We start from the raw sequence: 16,992 nt of genomic DNA on the forward strand, positions 1-16,992 counted from the left end.
ATCTAGATAACACCAAACTGCAATAATTTCCCTGCGCCTGTGCACCCCGCCCCCTAAAAATACATATGCGATAGAAAAGTGATTTGAACACACGACCTCAATACCTAACTAAGCTATCTCGAGACCATCCGAGCCAACCCAATTACAACGTGTACAATTTTCTTGCATATCATGCGGTATAAAACCCACTGGATTGTTCTTGCCGCTCTTATTGGGTCAATCATAGCAGCCAGATTCCCCAATTTATTGCAGGACTGTTTCACTTGGACTCCTTACGTCGTTACACTCCCACGGATGGAATCTTAGGCCTACACGTATCGGATTTGGGCTGTGAGAGCCGGTTACTGCTGGGTTACTAATCAGTTGTCTTTTTTTTTTTTTTTATCAGCCACAATACATTTGTATAAGCTACTTTATCCTAATCTACATTTGTAGATTATACAAATGTATAATCAAATGTATAATCTACTCTATCCTAATCTGCCCAAGGAGGGACTAATCTTTTTTTTTGTCGCAACGATAGATGTCCTATAACCTAATCTAGCCTAGTTTAAGGGGAAGGGGAGGGGGTTCGATGTGAGTACAGACTCCATCGATGAAGGTCAATTAAGACCGCCACAAATTGTGGCAAATTTGTGGGAGGCAGGGATTGAACCCTGACCTCCAGCATCACCTTTAATGGTGATGACCACTGGACCAAATGGCCAGTGGCTCAAGGAGGGACTAATCAGTTGTCAGTTAGTTGTAGCCATTCATCGACTACTTCAATCCTTTTTTCCCTTCATGCAAAAACACAAGTCTAAACATGAGATACCTTTATTGCCTCTTTAGCTTGAAAATTGAAGAGGGTCATCTCCATCTACTTTTCCCAGATGTGTTGCAGATCTTTCTGTACTCGAAATCATTGAAAGTTTTTGAGATATCTTCAATACGATATTCTTATCCAGGAATTATAGATGACTAAATGACAAAGAAAAGTTATTTCTTTGACATCGAAATGAATCCATCGAAATGCTTCTTCTTTTCTTTTGTTTGACAAAACCCTAACATGAGACTCAAGTATTATCCTAAACAAACATCTATATTTGGATTTCAATGTTGTTCAAATCCATACTTTTGAATAACTTAAAAGGAAAAAGTAAACCAACTTTTTATTTTACAGATTCAATTAGAAATAATACATGATCAACTCTAAAACACCCCTTTCTGACCTATTTTTTGTTTGATCAATCGTGTTCATTCCTTCCTCCAATCCTCACCCCTCCAAGAAATTTTGGGAGAAACAATTATACCAAGTTCTTAAATTAGTATACAGAAACAATCAAAAGTTGGAACCCCAAATATAAATTTTTGTAGTAAAACAGAAACCTCAAAATTGCTTTGAAAATGGAGAATCTCCCCCAAAAGAAATTTAGTAGCAAAAATTGGGCTTGAACGCTTTTGATTATATAGATGAATGAAGCTGCTTGGACATTGTCCATTTATGTACAACTGTTCCTAAAACATCGTAGAAAGCTATCTCTAAATGAGTCTGTGTCAACTTAACGGACATAAAACCTTGCCCATCATAGAAATATTTTAGGCCTTCTTCCTTCATTTCCTTGAGATCACCCCTCCAGGCCTTTGATCCAGCTCCACTAGTTAGAAACTGAATAGGACTGCCAAAATTGAAAAAAAAAATTAAATATTTTATTTATTCATTCATTCATTTATTTTTGTAGGAATCCTAGAGGATGCAAGTTCATGTACCTTTTGTCATCGCTGATGTGTTCTAGGCAATGGTCATGTCCATTCACATAAAAGTCGACATTATTGGCCTGTAAATTGACATTAAATCAGTCAGTTACACATTATTTCCATCTTATTTACACACTCATTTACTTGCATCATCAACACATTTTTAATCATTTTTTTTAATCTTACATACATCACATTAAAAAAGTAATACATTAAAAAAGTAATACAATATTTTTTTTTTATAAAATTATCTCAAATAATTTACTATCCAAACACACACTCACTAGTGGTTTTTTTTTTTTTTTTAAATTTAATCTTGGAATGGTAGATTTGGAAATGTACTTCAACTTCTCATTCTATTCTTTCTGATAATGACTGAAAATGTAGTGTTACCCGAAGAATTGGAAGAAGCCTCTCAACAAGTTCCTTGGTGTCCCCATGATGGCCAACACTCCTAATGGCATGATGTCCCACCACAATTTTCCATTTTGCTGTTGATTCTCTTAATGCTGATTGAAGGTCCTATTAACAATTGTAACCACAATTATTGTGCTTGAAACTATTAATAACCCAAAAAAAAAGAAAATGGAAGAAGAAAGTTTATAAATCTTTTTTTTTTTTTGGTTTGATTGGACACTTACTTTCAGTACATTTCTTGTGTAAGTCTTGGGAGGGGTTACACCTCTCCAATCATATTCATGATTCTTTGGCTCAAAAAAGTACTCCTTTACAAAAGGAGTGGTGTCTACGAAAAATAATTCAGCAATTTCTGTTCAAAAGAATAGAGGAAGCTGGTTATTAGGTGTTCTTGATTTTGCCTTTGATAGCTGATTAATTGGCAACAAATTCTAACCTGCATTTACTATAAATGACCTTAAACAAATCCATCTGCTGTCAATCTTCCTAAGGGAAGGGCTCAATTGCGCCTCCACATCGCCCCTGTAATCATGGTTGCCTAAAACTGCATGGAAAAATAGTTAGAATCAAGCAAATGAAAGCCAAAGAAAACGAAAAAAAAAAAAAAGAAGATGATGGAGGATTTGTGTTTCCGGGTAAATTACCACTATACCACTGCTTTTGAAGGCTCCTTGCCTTGTAAATATTTACAAATGAATCTACAAAGGCAGGGTCATGCTCCCCTGTTAATCCATCATCGTAGAAATTGTCTCCTGTTGAAACTAAGAAATCTACATCTAGTTTCTCTCCAACTATTCCCATCTGCAACCCAAAAAATTAAAAAATCAGTCACCCAAAGTTGAACATATATATATGAACTTACAAAGTTCACAGCACTTTCAATTCAGTAACTAGACAAAGAATTAGTTCCCTAACATTAATTTTTACATTTGATAAAAAAACCCAAAAAAAAAAAAAAAAAAACTTGTCACTTGGAACTTCTACCATACGTAACCAATGGTTATGAAAAATCCCTTTTGTTAAACGCTTTTTTTCCTATAAAAAAAAATGATACAAAGGTTGGTGAATAGGATGGATTCAAAATCCAAGAAAAAGATTTTAAAGATGAAGCAGAATAGTAGACAAAATCATGCAGAGAAAAGGGCTAAGAGATCAAGAAGTATGACCTGACGGGCGACGGCAGATTGGTTAAAATCTCCTTGTCTTCCCCAATCTCCAACTACCAGGAAGCTAAGGGTCCCGTCACCTTTGGTGGGATGTTCAAATCTTTGAAGCTCAGCTAATACAGATACATAGACAAGGCCAAAACTAGTGGCTAACCAGAGGCACAGAACCATAGATTTGTTGCGAAAACTAGCCATGGCTCTGTGTGGATTCTGGACGGAGGAAATGAATGGCAAAGGGTAAAAGAAAACCAGACAAATCCTTCAATGGCCTTGGATTTTTTATTTTATTTTTTTTTTGGACAAAGCCACAAAGGCCTTGGAAATTTGATATACAAGTTTTTCAAGTTACGTTACCTGTGCATTTATAGAGTGATGAAGATGTGGGGGCCCGAGAAAGGCGCAATAGCACACAAAAGTTAAGTTAATTAATCACAAGAATTAACTCTAAATCCACATTGTGCAAAGTTGCAACCATCACTGCATCGACTTGGATTAGAAAAATAGATATCTAAAAGTACTCTAAAAAGTAGTCTAAATTTTTTTTAATATTTAAAAAATATCCCAAAATATATTTTAAAAACTCTACTACTTTTAAATATTTCAAAATATTTTCTAAAAATATCCCAAAATATACTTTAAAAACTCTGTTACAGTAAAATTTTTCAAAAACATCCCCAAAAACAGCTAATCCAAACGGAGATAAACTGCTGTTTTTCATACTTCAAAGCAAAGTATGACATAAAGTTCTAGTACAATTTTATTCCGGGAATTATTTCACTTGCATGGGTTTTTTTTATGAGTTGAAACTATCTACAATTTGTTGCTGTCATTTCGTTTATCCAAAATATGAGTGAGTTTTCCGCATTAAGAGGTTAATTAAGGACCATGAGACATTAGAACTGATTTAGTGGGAATAATAATAATAATAATAATAATAATAAGAGACCACATGTTCCCCAAAAGCTGAAAAAGTTTTTGATTCCTTTATTATTGTGGTTAAAGAAGTGGGGAAGCAGTTATGGGGTTATGCGAATATGCCAGGGGATCCATGGGAATTGAGACGACACCGGAAAGAGAATCAGAATATTCGAGGGGAATGTCTGAAGTCATGCCAGCCAGCGGCGAAACTCAGAAACTTCCTCCAATTCCTATTGGAACTTGGAAGGAAGTTGGCATCTTTGATGAGTTTTCTAGTTTTACAACTCTGGGGTCTTATCGCTTTTGGGCGAGTTGGTCGAGTTGCACTATGTAACATTTTTTTTCTTGCTTTCTCTATCGTTAGTAACATCTTTTCTTTATAAACGGGTATGAATCATTTCTTTATCACCTTAAATGAATGACATATGATTTTTCTTTTTTTTTTTGTTAAAATAAAGAGTAAGATTAATGTGAACATATCATCGAATTCAATATTAATATGAAAGAATTGTAAGATAAAATACACTAGGTATTGGTATCAACTGAAAATGTCTATATTAATTAAGGAATAAAAATATAGTGAAATAAGTTTTGAAAATACACTTTATTATTTTACTCTAATTTTCTTTTTTTTTTTGGATTTATTATTTTTTTTTTTGAAAGATTGGGATTTATTATTTAGAGGAACACCTTTAAGGTTGCAATTTATGTGTGGTCGAGTGTACCAACTCTCCCTAAGACGAGTTGGTTGAGTTGCATCATGTAACACTTCAGCACAAAGAATTGAGGACAGGGATCCTTTGAAGTGTGATGAATGCAGGTAAATTGTTGTCAAATAGTGCATCTATTAATCCAAATGTTTATGAATTTTACTAGTACAATATTTGTCACAACTCACAAACAACAATTTCAATAGTTAGAGAACTGCCCGTTATTAATTTCTAGTCAAGCAAACTTTGACAAGAAATCAATTTTAGTAAAATGATGTACTTACTTAGGTCGTCCTTATCTTCTTCAGTTTCACTTCTACACGTATAATTTTGGTCAAAATGTTGCAGGAACCATTAATGCTAGCTGAAAATGTACGTATGATCTGGCTTTTCTCCTTTTCTTTTTATACAAAAAATTTGGATGGATTCGGCTTCACTTATCATCACATGTCAAGGCATGCCTCTTGAATTGGTTTTTTCCTTTTTTTTTTATATGAAAAGTTTGGATAGATTTAGTTCCGATCACCATCACGGGTCGGAATAAGCCTCCGAGACCACAAGTCTCTTGCAAGGGTTCTTTAAGATTGCCCATCAATGCAATTATGACATCGACAGTGAGATTTGAAAATGCGACATTTTGTGAGAAAGTGATCCGTTCTTATCAATTGAACCAACTTATCTTGGCACGAACTGGTTTTTCCAAAAATTGTTTTGCAAGTATATAACTCATTGATGACAGACATTTATACTAGATGGCTTTATTGTGTACTGCTCTTATACATAAATGGCCTGCATTTGTACAAGCATTTGTGCAATCTGCGTCAAGTGAAACGTTGACAAACATGATGAGTAATTTTAAGTTCAAAAGCTTCCTCTTCTTCACTACGTTCTCACTTGACCTCGTTCATGCCATTAATTGGCCTGGGAGGTACCGTGTTCTCATTGAAAATCACCTTCCTGCCAATACCCCCTTTGCGTTAAAGCTTCGTTGTCGATCAAAAGACGATGATCTTGGATATCATCAACTTAAAGTAAACGAAAGATTTAGTTGGCATTTCTATATGAATATACGTCGCTCCACTCTATTCTTTTGTCATTTCTACTGGGATGCAAAAGATGCAGTTGCGGACGTTTTTAATAAGCATTTGGCTGACGGATGCGTTCAACAAGGGAGTGAGAAATTATGCTATTGGACGGTAAAAGAAGATGGCTTTTGTTTTAATTCTGTTAAAAAAGCCTGTTGGCGACAAAGGACATTGTAATCTTATAATTTCTTGAAAATTCTATAAAATTTTCTAGCTCTGACTACATCCACAGCTTATTCCTTGTTTTGTGACGACTTCTAAGTTCTAATGGCTTGAAGGCATTCTTTCTCTCTATTGTCGATGGCTCCAATGATGTAGAAAAAGGGAGAGAGCTATGCCAAGATTCTCTGAAACTATGGTATCAGCTAACAAATCAAACTTCATTTTCGTTCATTCATCCAGAAATAAATAACAACTCAAAAGGAAAAAAAAAGCGGAAAAACGAAATAATACCCAATGATGATACTCCATTTGGCAGGTACAACAAAGTTAACAAAAAGTTGCGCTAAGCAGTCATAAGTATCCAATTACTCCTGTCAGAAACTTTCACATCAGATTCATCACTGAAAATTTTATATATACAAGCGGTTCCATACGCCCCTCACAAATTTAACAGCATTTTCGCATCACTTAATCTCAGCTGCTAATTCTGCTTCTCCATGCAGATATACAAGCAAAGGCTCAATTTGCAACAAAATGGTACCTCGAATCCACATGGCTCTCAACATCCCAGAGGAAGGAACCAAATGTTACTGCCTCCAACACAAGCCTCCTCAGACCGCCAAAGCTAATTTTAATGAGTTCGTCTTTAGAGGAATCAACAGTTCCTTCTGGTGTGATAACAATCTCAGGCCTACCAAACAATGCTTCTGTATGCTTTTCAATAATACTGACAGCCTCCTTAGACCTGATGGTGGCATATCTCTGCAGTGTCTCCCCATCAAATGACATCACATAAGTTCGCAACCTGGAAGACTTCACGCCATGACCAAATCCTCCTGGGCTAACGCTGCCAGCAGACCATGATGACCCCTCAGGGTGGGATTGTGCAGTCCTGAAAGTATTGGCAGCAACATCAGTGCCAGGTCCATCTTCCAGCCCCACCATTTCCTGTGTGTTACTCAAAATTCCATCATCTGATCCCTGTGGAAGGATTCTCATTGACTTCTCCAGCTGAAATCTCTGGTCAACCCGCTTTAGGAAATACCCATACATCACTGAAGCTGCATAGACCTGGCCAACTCTTAGTTTGCTAATTTGAGCTACAGAAGATGAATCAGCCGCTCGGTTTCCCAGAATGAGGGCCAGATGGTTCTGGATCATCTCATAAGCTTCAGGAGAGTGAAGCCTCTCAAGTTTCTCCTCATGGCTGGGCCATTTGTCTACTTGGCCAGAAGGATCCAAGGATGGTCCAATGGAAGGAATCAAAGATATGCTGGAATCCATAAATTTCTGTACAATTAAGGCATATAGTATTTCTTCCAATGCCTTTCTCCTCTCATTGGCCTTCACCTCTGCAATTCTCCTATATCAATTTTACAACCATATAACAATCAGTCATAAAAAATAGAGCACTACAATCATATCAATGCCTAGACATGCTACAACAAAAGGGACAACACATGCCTTAGCTCCTACAGGTACGGTCATAAGCCTGAAACTTAAATAAAAAGTGTTTCTCATAAGTAAATAACATCTGTTTCACTTTCAAAAATGCACTTTCTTAAACGAAACTACCTTCAGTAAAACTTGATGTATCCCCAGGACGTCAAAGGAGTCAAAGATGGAACTAACCTGTACAACACTAAATCTGTACCAGAAGCTGCGGTCTCCTCTTTCTGATTCTCAGCATCACGATCGGTTTGAAGCTGCTCAAGCTGCTGTTCCACTGCAGCAGGCACAAGATGGGGGTGGCTAACCAAGATTTCAGAAAGAAACTGTCCAATAGGAGACTCCAACTGCAGCGGAGCAATAGGAGCAGTTGAACCTCCTGAATTAGAAGATGAGGACATGGAAGATCGAATTCTAGTGCATTTCCTGCTCTTAAAAGTATCTCTGCTCTGGCCCAACTTCACGTGAGAAATTAAAGGATGCCGCTGCAAATCAAATAGACCATTAGAAAATCAGTTTTCACCTCCTACCTCAACAAATCAGACAGTTGAACCATGCACAGTAATGAAATCATGTCCACTACATGCAAGCCAGTTTGTCTACATAGACTTGATATGTAGTACGAGATACAAACACTTAATTATGATGTTATATAGACAACCTAAGCTACATAAATCATAATCATATCCTCCTTAAATTATCAAAAACAAAGCTAAACCTGCAGTGACTAAAACTTGTCACACTAATTTCATATTTTCATTAGACATAGTTAAAAGTTTTGAAATCCAAATACCACAAACAAAACCTGTTTTTCCAAGGACGAGTTATGACGACAATTCTTATACACAACTCCTCATCTTTTATTTCCCTTTCTTTTGAAAATTATGCTTATGTTTAAAATTCAAGTCACAATTGCAACCCAAAAGCATAAAATGCTTCAATCCAGTGAAAACCAATCCCCTGTACGGGGGAAAAAAAAAAGCTTCCACTACCATTTCATTTTCTTTATTCATTTCATCCAAGTCTACCTCACTACAGGTTACAAATTTTGAGTAATGCTACTACTAGCACATTCATCTTTTGTCTCCCTTTTCTATCAACTTAACCATGTATGATGTAAATCCCTAAAACACTCAAATATCTAAAACTTTGATGAACATCTATCATTTTTCCTAAGGCTCGTTCAACTAAAACTTTAAAAACAAACTTTTAGGCAATCATATAGGTAAACCTTTAGTTCCAATATATTGTTCGCAAATAATCACACAAAATTGATATTACTATATTTAACAAACGAGTGAAGAGGAAAGAATAAACTAAAACCGAGGCCTAATCAGAAATTAAACTTTTAAGCTTTAGGTATTTAGCACTGTTTCGCCAAAATACAGCCGTTTGTCAGCCTCAACACACTTTTTCGACCAAAAAAATACTTTTTTCCCCGGTACCAAAGGTAAATTCAATAATTTTGCAAAGAAACTAAAGGTCATCGTCAATTTTTCCAAATTGAACAATAATTAGAATCCCAAAAGAAGTTGAAAATTTCTTCCAATATCTGAAAAGGTCAACCACCAAAAGAGAACATAAAAAATGTCCTCAAGGAAAAGCAATAACACTATTCAAAAACTGAAATTTTATAACAAAAAGCAGTATCAATAATAAAAAAAAAAAAGGATGAACAACCCATTTACAATAAACTCATAAGCACCTTAACTGAAGCCGGCGTAACCCGGGATCTGGATCCGAACTGCACTAAATCGGGTCCTTTAACAACCGACCGAACGTCATAATAAGAAGGTATGCCCAAAGAAGACCGAAAAGTGGCAGCTGTTTCCATCTTCGAGTGAAACAAAAACCGCTGCAATCATTTATCCCCAAAAAAAAAACCCCAAATTAAACAAAACCCTTTATATTTCCCTAACCAAAAAAAAAAAGAGGGATAAAACCCTAATAAAATCATTCATCAAGAATATATAATTAGATTAAAAAGACAAGAATTTTAATACCTTTTGAAATGAAAACAGAAGTCGTCACCAGCAGAAATCAGTGAGACCCGCTCTTGAATTAGCACTACGTATTTACAGGGTGAAAAAGAATGTATTAGAATTTGATGATTGAAGGTTTAAGGAGGGGAATCGGGAAGTTGTTGACGACTTTGGATGTTTTGGACGGTGCTTCAGGATTTTATAATGTACACTTGTGGTAAACGTGGATGAAAGCCGAAAAGACAATATTGGCCTTTTCACAGGAAGGTTTATATTATGGGATAATCTTTTCTTTTCATTTTTTTTTCCTGTTGTAAAATGTACGTGTACGAGCAGAATGGATATATTTCACATTTGTATAATTTGAAGTTCAATTTTCTACTAGCTGTAGGGGAAAAAAGGGTTTGAACTTGTTTATGTGTTTTCAAATTAATCGAAAAAAATATCACATAATTAAGATTTTAAATTATTTTAGACTCATAAATAAAAATAATTTTACACGCATAACTTGATTTTCTAAATCCATAGCATGCTTCTTTTAACTTCATAACATTTTATATAACTTTTGAATGCTCTTTTCAATTAATTAACCATAAAAATAAGTACTCCGCCTTTTAGACATTTTGACTCGTGAAATAGTTAGAAACTAAGCACTCACAATTTGATGATTTAATCACTAAAATTAGTTAGAATCATTCTAATTCATATATTTTTAAAGTTTTATGTAATAGTAATATTATAGAATCAAACTTTTTCTATATTAATATTATAGAATCCGGTATGATGACATAAGTTCAACACTTGTTATAAAATGCTAAACTTAATCTAGGAATCGTATAACAATCATATAAAACTAGTGGTCTTAAGAAAGCTATATGAATATTCTCTGGCAAATCTGAAAAAGGAGAAATGACTGGAAGTTCAATGCCAAACAAAGGCATCCTTGGAAAACCATTCAAAAGGCTCAACAAGAATGGCAGGAGCAAGCATCAGCTCAAAGAAAAGAGAAAACGATCACTACAGATGCTGAAAGAGCTAGAGAGGAAATAGAATCATATGAAGCAGGAAGTGATGAAATTCAGATCAGAGTGACAACTCACTTGCAAAAAGAATCAAATAGAGTTGGTATGGGGATTATTGCAACTAACCGCAACAATCTAGTGATGACAGCATGGGCACTTAATGATAGGAAATCAGGAAACCAATTGCAGACTACTGCAGAAGCTGTGAAAATGTCTATCATTAAGGCCAAACAACAGCATTGGCAGAAGATTAAAGTCCATATCCCCATTACTCAGCTGTTAAAGGAGATAACTGAAAGGGAGTCTAAGGACATCAGAGTGGCTACTATAATTGATGACATTAACAACTTGAGATCATTATTCCAGAAATGCTCATTTTGTTTAGATAGGAGCCTATATTCTAGATGTGAAGGGATTAGTGTTTATGCCTTAGGCATATATCATGATGAGGTATGGATCAATTCTCAGTGTGTCTAACACTTTTTGTATAGAATCACTTGAGCCTTTGCTCACATAAGTGTACATCTTTTGTTCATCAATACAAAATCTATCGTTGCTGGAAAAAAAAAAAAGATCCTGTCATGGGAAATGGAAAGGGTAGTTTTGTAATCAGGTATTGGTGCCGAAAAATCTTTTGGTCCGGCGGAATTGGACGAAGAAAACCAGCTGGTCTTCTCTCGAGATCTCTTCTTGCTGTAGGTGAAATGGGACCCAATTTTCTCATTGATTCAGCACCTCTTGGTTGAAAATTTTTGTGGTGGCCAAGGCTACCGAGCCTACCTTACGTGCCACCATTTGACTGGTCCTTTTCTTTGTGGTTTTTCAATTTTTTTTGGCACACAAAAATCATGGATATAGTTTTTATCCACCGGCAACGTAGTGAATTTTTTTCATACTAACGGAGTGCTCAAAAAAGGAAAAATATCTACAAAAAGAGAAGTACAATAACTAGAAAATATTTTCAATAATTAAATAGTAATAATACTTTTGCCTCTCTAGCAAACTTTCACCTGCAATGGATTTTCACCTTTTTTTTTTTGGTTACTCATTTTGCTCTTCCACTCGATGCTTTCCTTCTTCTCAAACAAAATAAATGACTATTTAATGTAGTTACGTAGTAAAAAAGAACATATATCAATGCTTCTTGATACATTAAATCACGAAATATGTAATTATAACACCTTAATTTATATGCATGATCCTTGATGCATCTTAATACTACTAGATTTTTAAGCAATCATTAGCAATATTCTCATCTATGAAATAAATGCATTGTTGTGATAACTTTCTCATCAACTACGATGGTTATAAAAGGTTAGGATTCACAATCTAGAATGAAGTCAAAACACTTTTAACAAACATGATGAACCATCCCATATTCAAATGTTGTGTCTTCAGCTTGTTTGGATTGTATTTTTCTAAATTTTTTATATAAAAAAATTATTGTACCGATTTGATTTGATATATGTGCAGTAAACGATAATCAAAAAATATGTTCACAGGAAAGTGTAACAATTTTTCTTTAAAAAGTTGCTGTCCAAACTAGCACTTTATCTTGTTCATGCCACAGCTAGTCTTGAAGGCTACACTGTGCTTATTGAAAATCGCCTTCCTTCAAAGGTCTATTTTTACTAAACAGTTCGTTGTCAATCTAAAGATGATGATCTTGGATGGATACCGTAATCTTAAAGTAAGGTGGCGTTTGGTAAAAGGGTTTCGGAATGGGGAATTGGAATAAACCCCATGATTCATGTTTGGTTCACTACTATCGGAATTGAAATTTTGGAATGATATCTAAAAATTTAGCATTCCACCATTCCTTAGTAAGTTGGTGGGTTTTGTCCAAAACCTAAGTGTGATTCCAAAATCTTATAATTACATAATATTAGTATAATTAATATATATATATATATTATATATTTATATATTTATATTATAATATATACATATATATAATATATTATAATTATAATATTTTATTATAATTATATATTTTATTATAATATTAGTATATTATATAAATATATATTATAATTATTTAGTTAAATATAAATATAATTATATAATATATATTATAAATTTATTATTATAATATTAATAAATTTATAATATATATGTATATTTATAAATGTATATTATATGTGCATATAATTATAATATATACATGTATATAATATTAATAAATTATATAATTATATAATTATATTTATTATTTTAAATATAATAACTATATTTAATATGTAATATACATTATATTTATATAAAATATTAGTACAGTTAATATTTATATATTATATAATTATAATTATATAATTATATTATAACATTTGTATAATTATAATTAATTATATATAATATTTAATTTAATTAGTTACAAACTTATAATAATGATATTATTATATTATATAATTATATATTATAATTATTTAGTTAAATATAATTATAATTATATAATAGATATTATAAATTTATTGATATTATATAATAATATATTTATACAATATATATGTATATTTATAAATGTATATTATATGTGCATATAATTATTATATATACATGTATATAATATTAATAAGTTATATAATTATAATTATACTTATAATTATTATTTTAAAAATAATAATAACTATATTTAATATGTAATATATATTATATTTATATAAAATATTAGTATAATTAATATTTGTATATATTATATAATTATAATTATATATTTATATTATAACATTTGTATATTTATATTTAATTATATATATAATATATAATTGTAATTATAATGTATATTAATTTATGTAATATAATTGATATTATCAATTATACTAATAATTATACATGTTTACTAATAGAAATTATTAATTAGTTATACTAAATTTACTAATATATTTATATTAATTTATTTAATTAGTGAAAATTTTTTATATCCCATTTACAAAGAGCCAATGACTATCATTTATGATGTGGTTTATAATATATTGATTATATTCCATTCCGAAAGAGCCGACGAACCAAACATCAACTATAGTAATGATATACATTCTAGGTACTTGAACCAAACATATGTATTGGAATGAATGACCTTATTCCAAATCCAAGATATCCGATTCCGAATCCGAATTCGATTCCGATGTGTGAACCAAACGCCACCTAAATGATTATTTCCGATGGGATTTCCGTATGAATCTTTTTCGAACCACTCTATTCTTTTGTCATTTTTATTGGGATAAGAAAGATGCAGTCTTTGATTGATGTCTTTTATTCAAAATTGGCTTCTTATTGTGGAACGAAGTCTGATGGGAACTTGTGCTATTGGATTGTATGAGAAGATGGCTTTTGTTTTGCTGACATGCGTCTGAATGAAATGAAATAGATGGTTATATTAAAGAAGTTGGTCGGTAATGAAGCAAAGCAGATTTATATAGCTGATCATGTTAGAAAAGACACTTGAATTTAAAATCTAGATTTCATTTATGTCTCGTCATTTATCTAACGGTGATAATGTATACACTGTTTGTCAGTATATACAAGATTTATTCATAAATAATTACCCATTATTTCTTCTCTAGCAAACAGACACAGAGAAATCAATTTCGACTTTCTTTCTTCCTCGCATTCACACACTTCCTCTCAAACAAATTAAATGATCCATTTAATGTATTTAGTTTAGCTTGCCCTTGTCTTCTTGAGTTTTTCCTTTCATTCTTTTTTATTTTTCTGACGAGTTCTTGAGTTTCACTTTCACACGCATTCCTTAAATTTGGTCCAAAAAATTACAGGAACCATTTTAATGTAGTTACATAGGTGAGGCTAAACTACTTTTTTCCTTCTTCCTGTTTACAAATAAGATAACCTACAAAATTGCTTTACCAATAAAATAAGGTGATGTTGAAGAATCAGACCCGCCCACTTTGCAAAAACCCCTTACCCGCATTGAGATTTAGAACCCAGATTTTAAATTCAAAAATTTTCACATCCAACATAAGAGTAGAGATCAATATAAAAGGATGTTAATGTAAAAAAAAAAAAAAAGGAAGACTCGTAAAGCAGATGCTATTAAATATGGATTCTGTGAATGCATTATTTACGTATTAATCTTGCAACAGTTTTACAGTAGTGTAAAAATAACATTAGGTGCGTCTTTACTGCGGATGACGGTAATAAATAGCCAGGAGACACAATCCTGAGTGAACCCACGAACATGATGAACTTTTCTGCGTTCAAAGCCTTTTTCTTCTTAACTATACTAGCACTTTACTTTGTTCATGTTGTAGCTCTTTTCCCAAAGTATAAGGTTGTTATTGAAAGTCGACTTCCTGCCGACTCGCCCTATTTTTTAAGGCTTCGTTGTCAATCTAAAGACAGTGATCTGGGATATCATGACCTGAAGGTAAATGAAACATTTTCTTGGGAGTTTCGAACGAATTTCTCTCATAGCACTTTGTTCTTCTGTCATTTCTATTGGGATACGAAGGATGCAATTTTTGATGTTTTTGATGAAAAGAAATTATACCGTCAGTGTAGTGGAACAAACGATGGCAATTTATGCACTTGGTTGGTGAAAGCAGATGGCTTTTATATGGCTTTTCAACGCTATGGTATCATTGTTACTGTCAAAATGGCCGATTGGAAGCAAAAAACTTTGTAATCTTGTGCTTCCATGACAGTGATAAAAATACTTGTTCCTTTGCACTAATTTTCTTCTGCTTCTGTTTGTAGTTTGTACCATTTTCATTCTCCAGTAATTTATTTATCTTTACTGAATGGCCAGATTCAAGCTTTGCTAAATGCTTCAGTAGCATTGAAGTCCAATTTGAGACTAAATGATTATATGGTATATTTAAAAAAAAAAAAGAAATAGAAGAAACTGTCACAAAAATCGATTTAGACTCTCTTTCTTACTCCAAACAAATTAAATGATAGTTTAATGTAGTTTGCCCTTATCTTCTTATAGTTTCACTTCCACACGCATTTACAACTCCAACGTTGTAATTAAGTTGTAACAAACATGATGAACAGCTATGTGTTCAAAAGCTTTTTCTTCTTGGTCTATACTTGCGCTTTACCTCGGTCATACCAATGCGACTTTCTAATAGTAGACGCGCATTCGAGTCGAATTGAGTTCAGATAATACTGTACCTGAACTCGAACTCAAATTCAATGCCTGGAGGGGTGCTTAACCTCGAGCTCGATTCAAAAGGTTCCTATTTGAGCTCGAACTTGACTTGAAAAGGTTCGAAATAGTTACGAGCCTAATCGAACTCAAGTATCTGACACCGAACCCGATTAGTAGTTCTAATTTCTTTCTTTAGTAAATTTCATGAACAATGTACCTAAAAGAGTAATTTTGTGATATTAATAATTTAATTAGAAAAATGTAACCACTCGAATAAGCTTGTCAAGTCTTCGAGTACTAAAATTGGGAACTCGAGCTTGATTCTGTATAAATTTCTTAGAAAAAAAATGAAAGATCTGGTTGGCGTTTCCGTATAAATTTCTTTGATAGAACTCTGTTCTTTTGCAATTTTTATTGGATATAAAAGATGTAACGTTTGATTATTTCAATGAAAAAACAAAGCATATCATTATTGTAGTGTAAGAAATGATGGTGATATTAACACCCGATACTTTACACTAATTTTTCATGTGATTTTGTTTGTGGTGTGTGCCATTTTCATTCTCTAGTAATTTAGTGCACTCTTTATTAACTTACTGAAAGCCAGATTCAAGTTACACAAGTCCATAGAGTTTAGGATAACTTGATAATTCTGTTTCTTTTCTTTTTAACAAGTTAGGAACTTGTTTCCAGAAATCATTAATTAGTGATTTCTTGCATCAATTGTAATTTTCTGCCAACTACAGAGTCGGCAAATTATTGACAAAATTTGATAAAATTATTAGAGCTCCAACTGTATTAAGAAAAATCCAAAATTTTGACAGTCAACAAAATCAACTGTATTAAGAGTCCCCCATGGATAGCTCAGCCGGGACCGGTAAATCCGTTTTTACGGTAAGATCTCGTGTTCGACCCCCGCTGTGGTAAATTTGCTGGCATCCTTGGGCAGGGCTCTGCTGGCCTTAGGGGGATTAGTTTGGCCAAAAAAAAAAGGTTAGGGCACCCCTTAAGTGAAAAAAAAAAAAAAACATGTAACTCGCATACACAGACACGTGTGTGTTTAAGTATAGATTAAATGAATACATATAATTAAGACACCATTAAATGTTGTCCTCGTTGAGAACCCGATTGAAGCCAAATATTTTAGCAAACATGATGAACAATTCTATGTTCAAAACTTTCCTCTTCTTGGACATACTCACTTTACTTAAACTAAAACAAAATCACAATTAAC

The 16,992-nt window shown here is 33.1% G+C and overlaps 2 protein-coding genes across 2 annotated transcripts; both read right to left on the minus strand.

Annotated features, from left to right (window-relative positions):
- Window positions 1–1,410: 1,410 nt before the first annotated feature.
- Window positions 1,411–3,630, minus strand: LOC113767999 (purple acid phosphatase 17). The gene is made up of 7 exons (XM_027312207.1): window positions 3,321–3,630; window positions 2,799–2,955; window positions 2,591–2,698; window positions 2,379–2,506; window positions 2,131–2,259; window positions 1,750–1,817; window positions 1,411–1,658 (listed from the first exon to the last, which is right to left on the minus strand). Exons 1-7 carry the CDS (start codon window positions 3,513–3,515, stop codon window positions 1,445–1,447), a joined length of 999 nt encoding a protein of 332 aa, XP_027168008.1. The 5' UTR covers window positions 3,516–3,630; the 3' UTR covers window positions 1,411–1,444.
- Window positions 3,631–6,465: 2,835 nt separating this feature from the next.
- LOC113767333 (UV-B-induced protein At3g17800, chloroplastic) lies at window positions 6,466–9,791 on the minus strand. Its single transcript, XM_027311385.1, has 4 exons — window positions 9,648–9,791; window positions 9,350–9,499; window positions 7,828–8,129; window positions 6,466–7,558 (listed from the first exon to the last, which is right to left on the minus strand). The coding sequence occupies exons 2-4, from the start codon at window positions 9,476–9,478 to the stop codon at window positions 6,715–6,717; spliced, it is 1,275 nt and encodes a 424-aa protein (XP_027167186.1). The 5' UTR covers window positions 9,479–9,499; window positions 9,648–9,791; the 3' UTR covers window positions 6,466–6,714.
- Window positions 9,792–16,992: the final 7,201 nt, after the last annotated feature.

Source organism: Coffea eugenioides, chromosome 4 (assembly GCF_003713205.1).
Source record: "Coffea eugenioides isolate CCC68of chromosome 4, Ceug_1.0, whole genome shotgun sequence".
Lineage (NCBI taxonomy): Eukaryota > Viridiplantae > Streptophyta > Magnoliopsida > Gentianales > Rubiaceae > Coffea > Coffea eugenioides.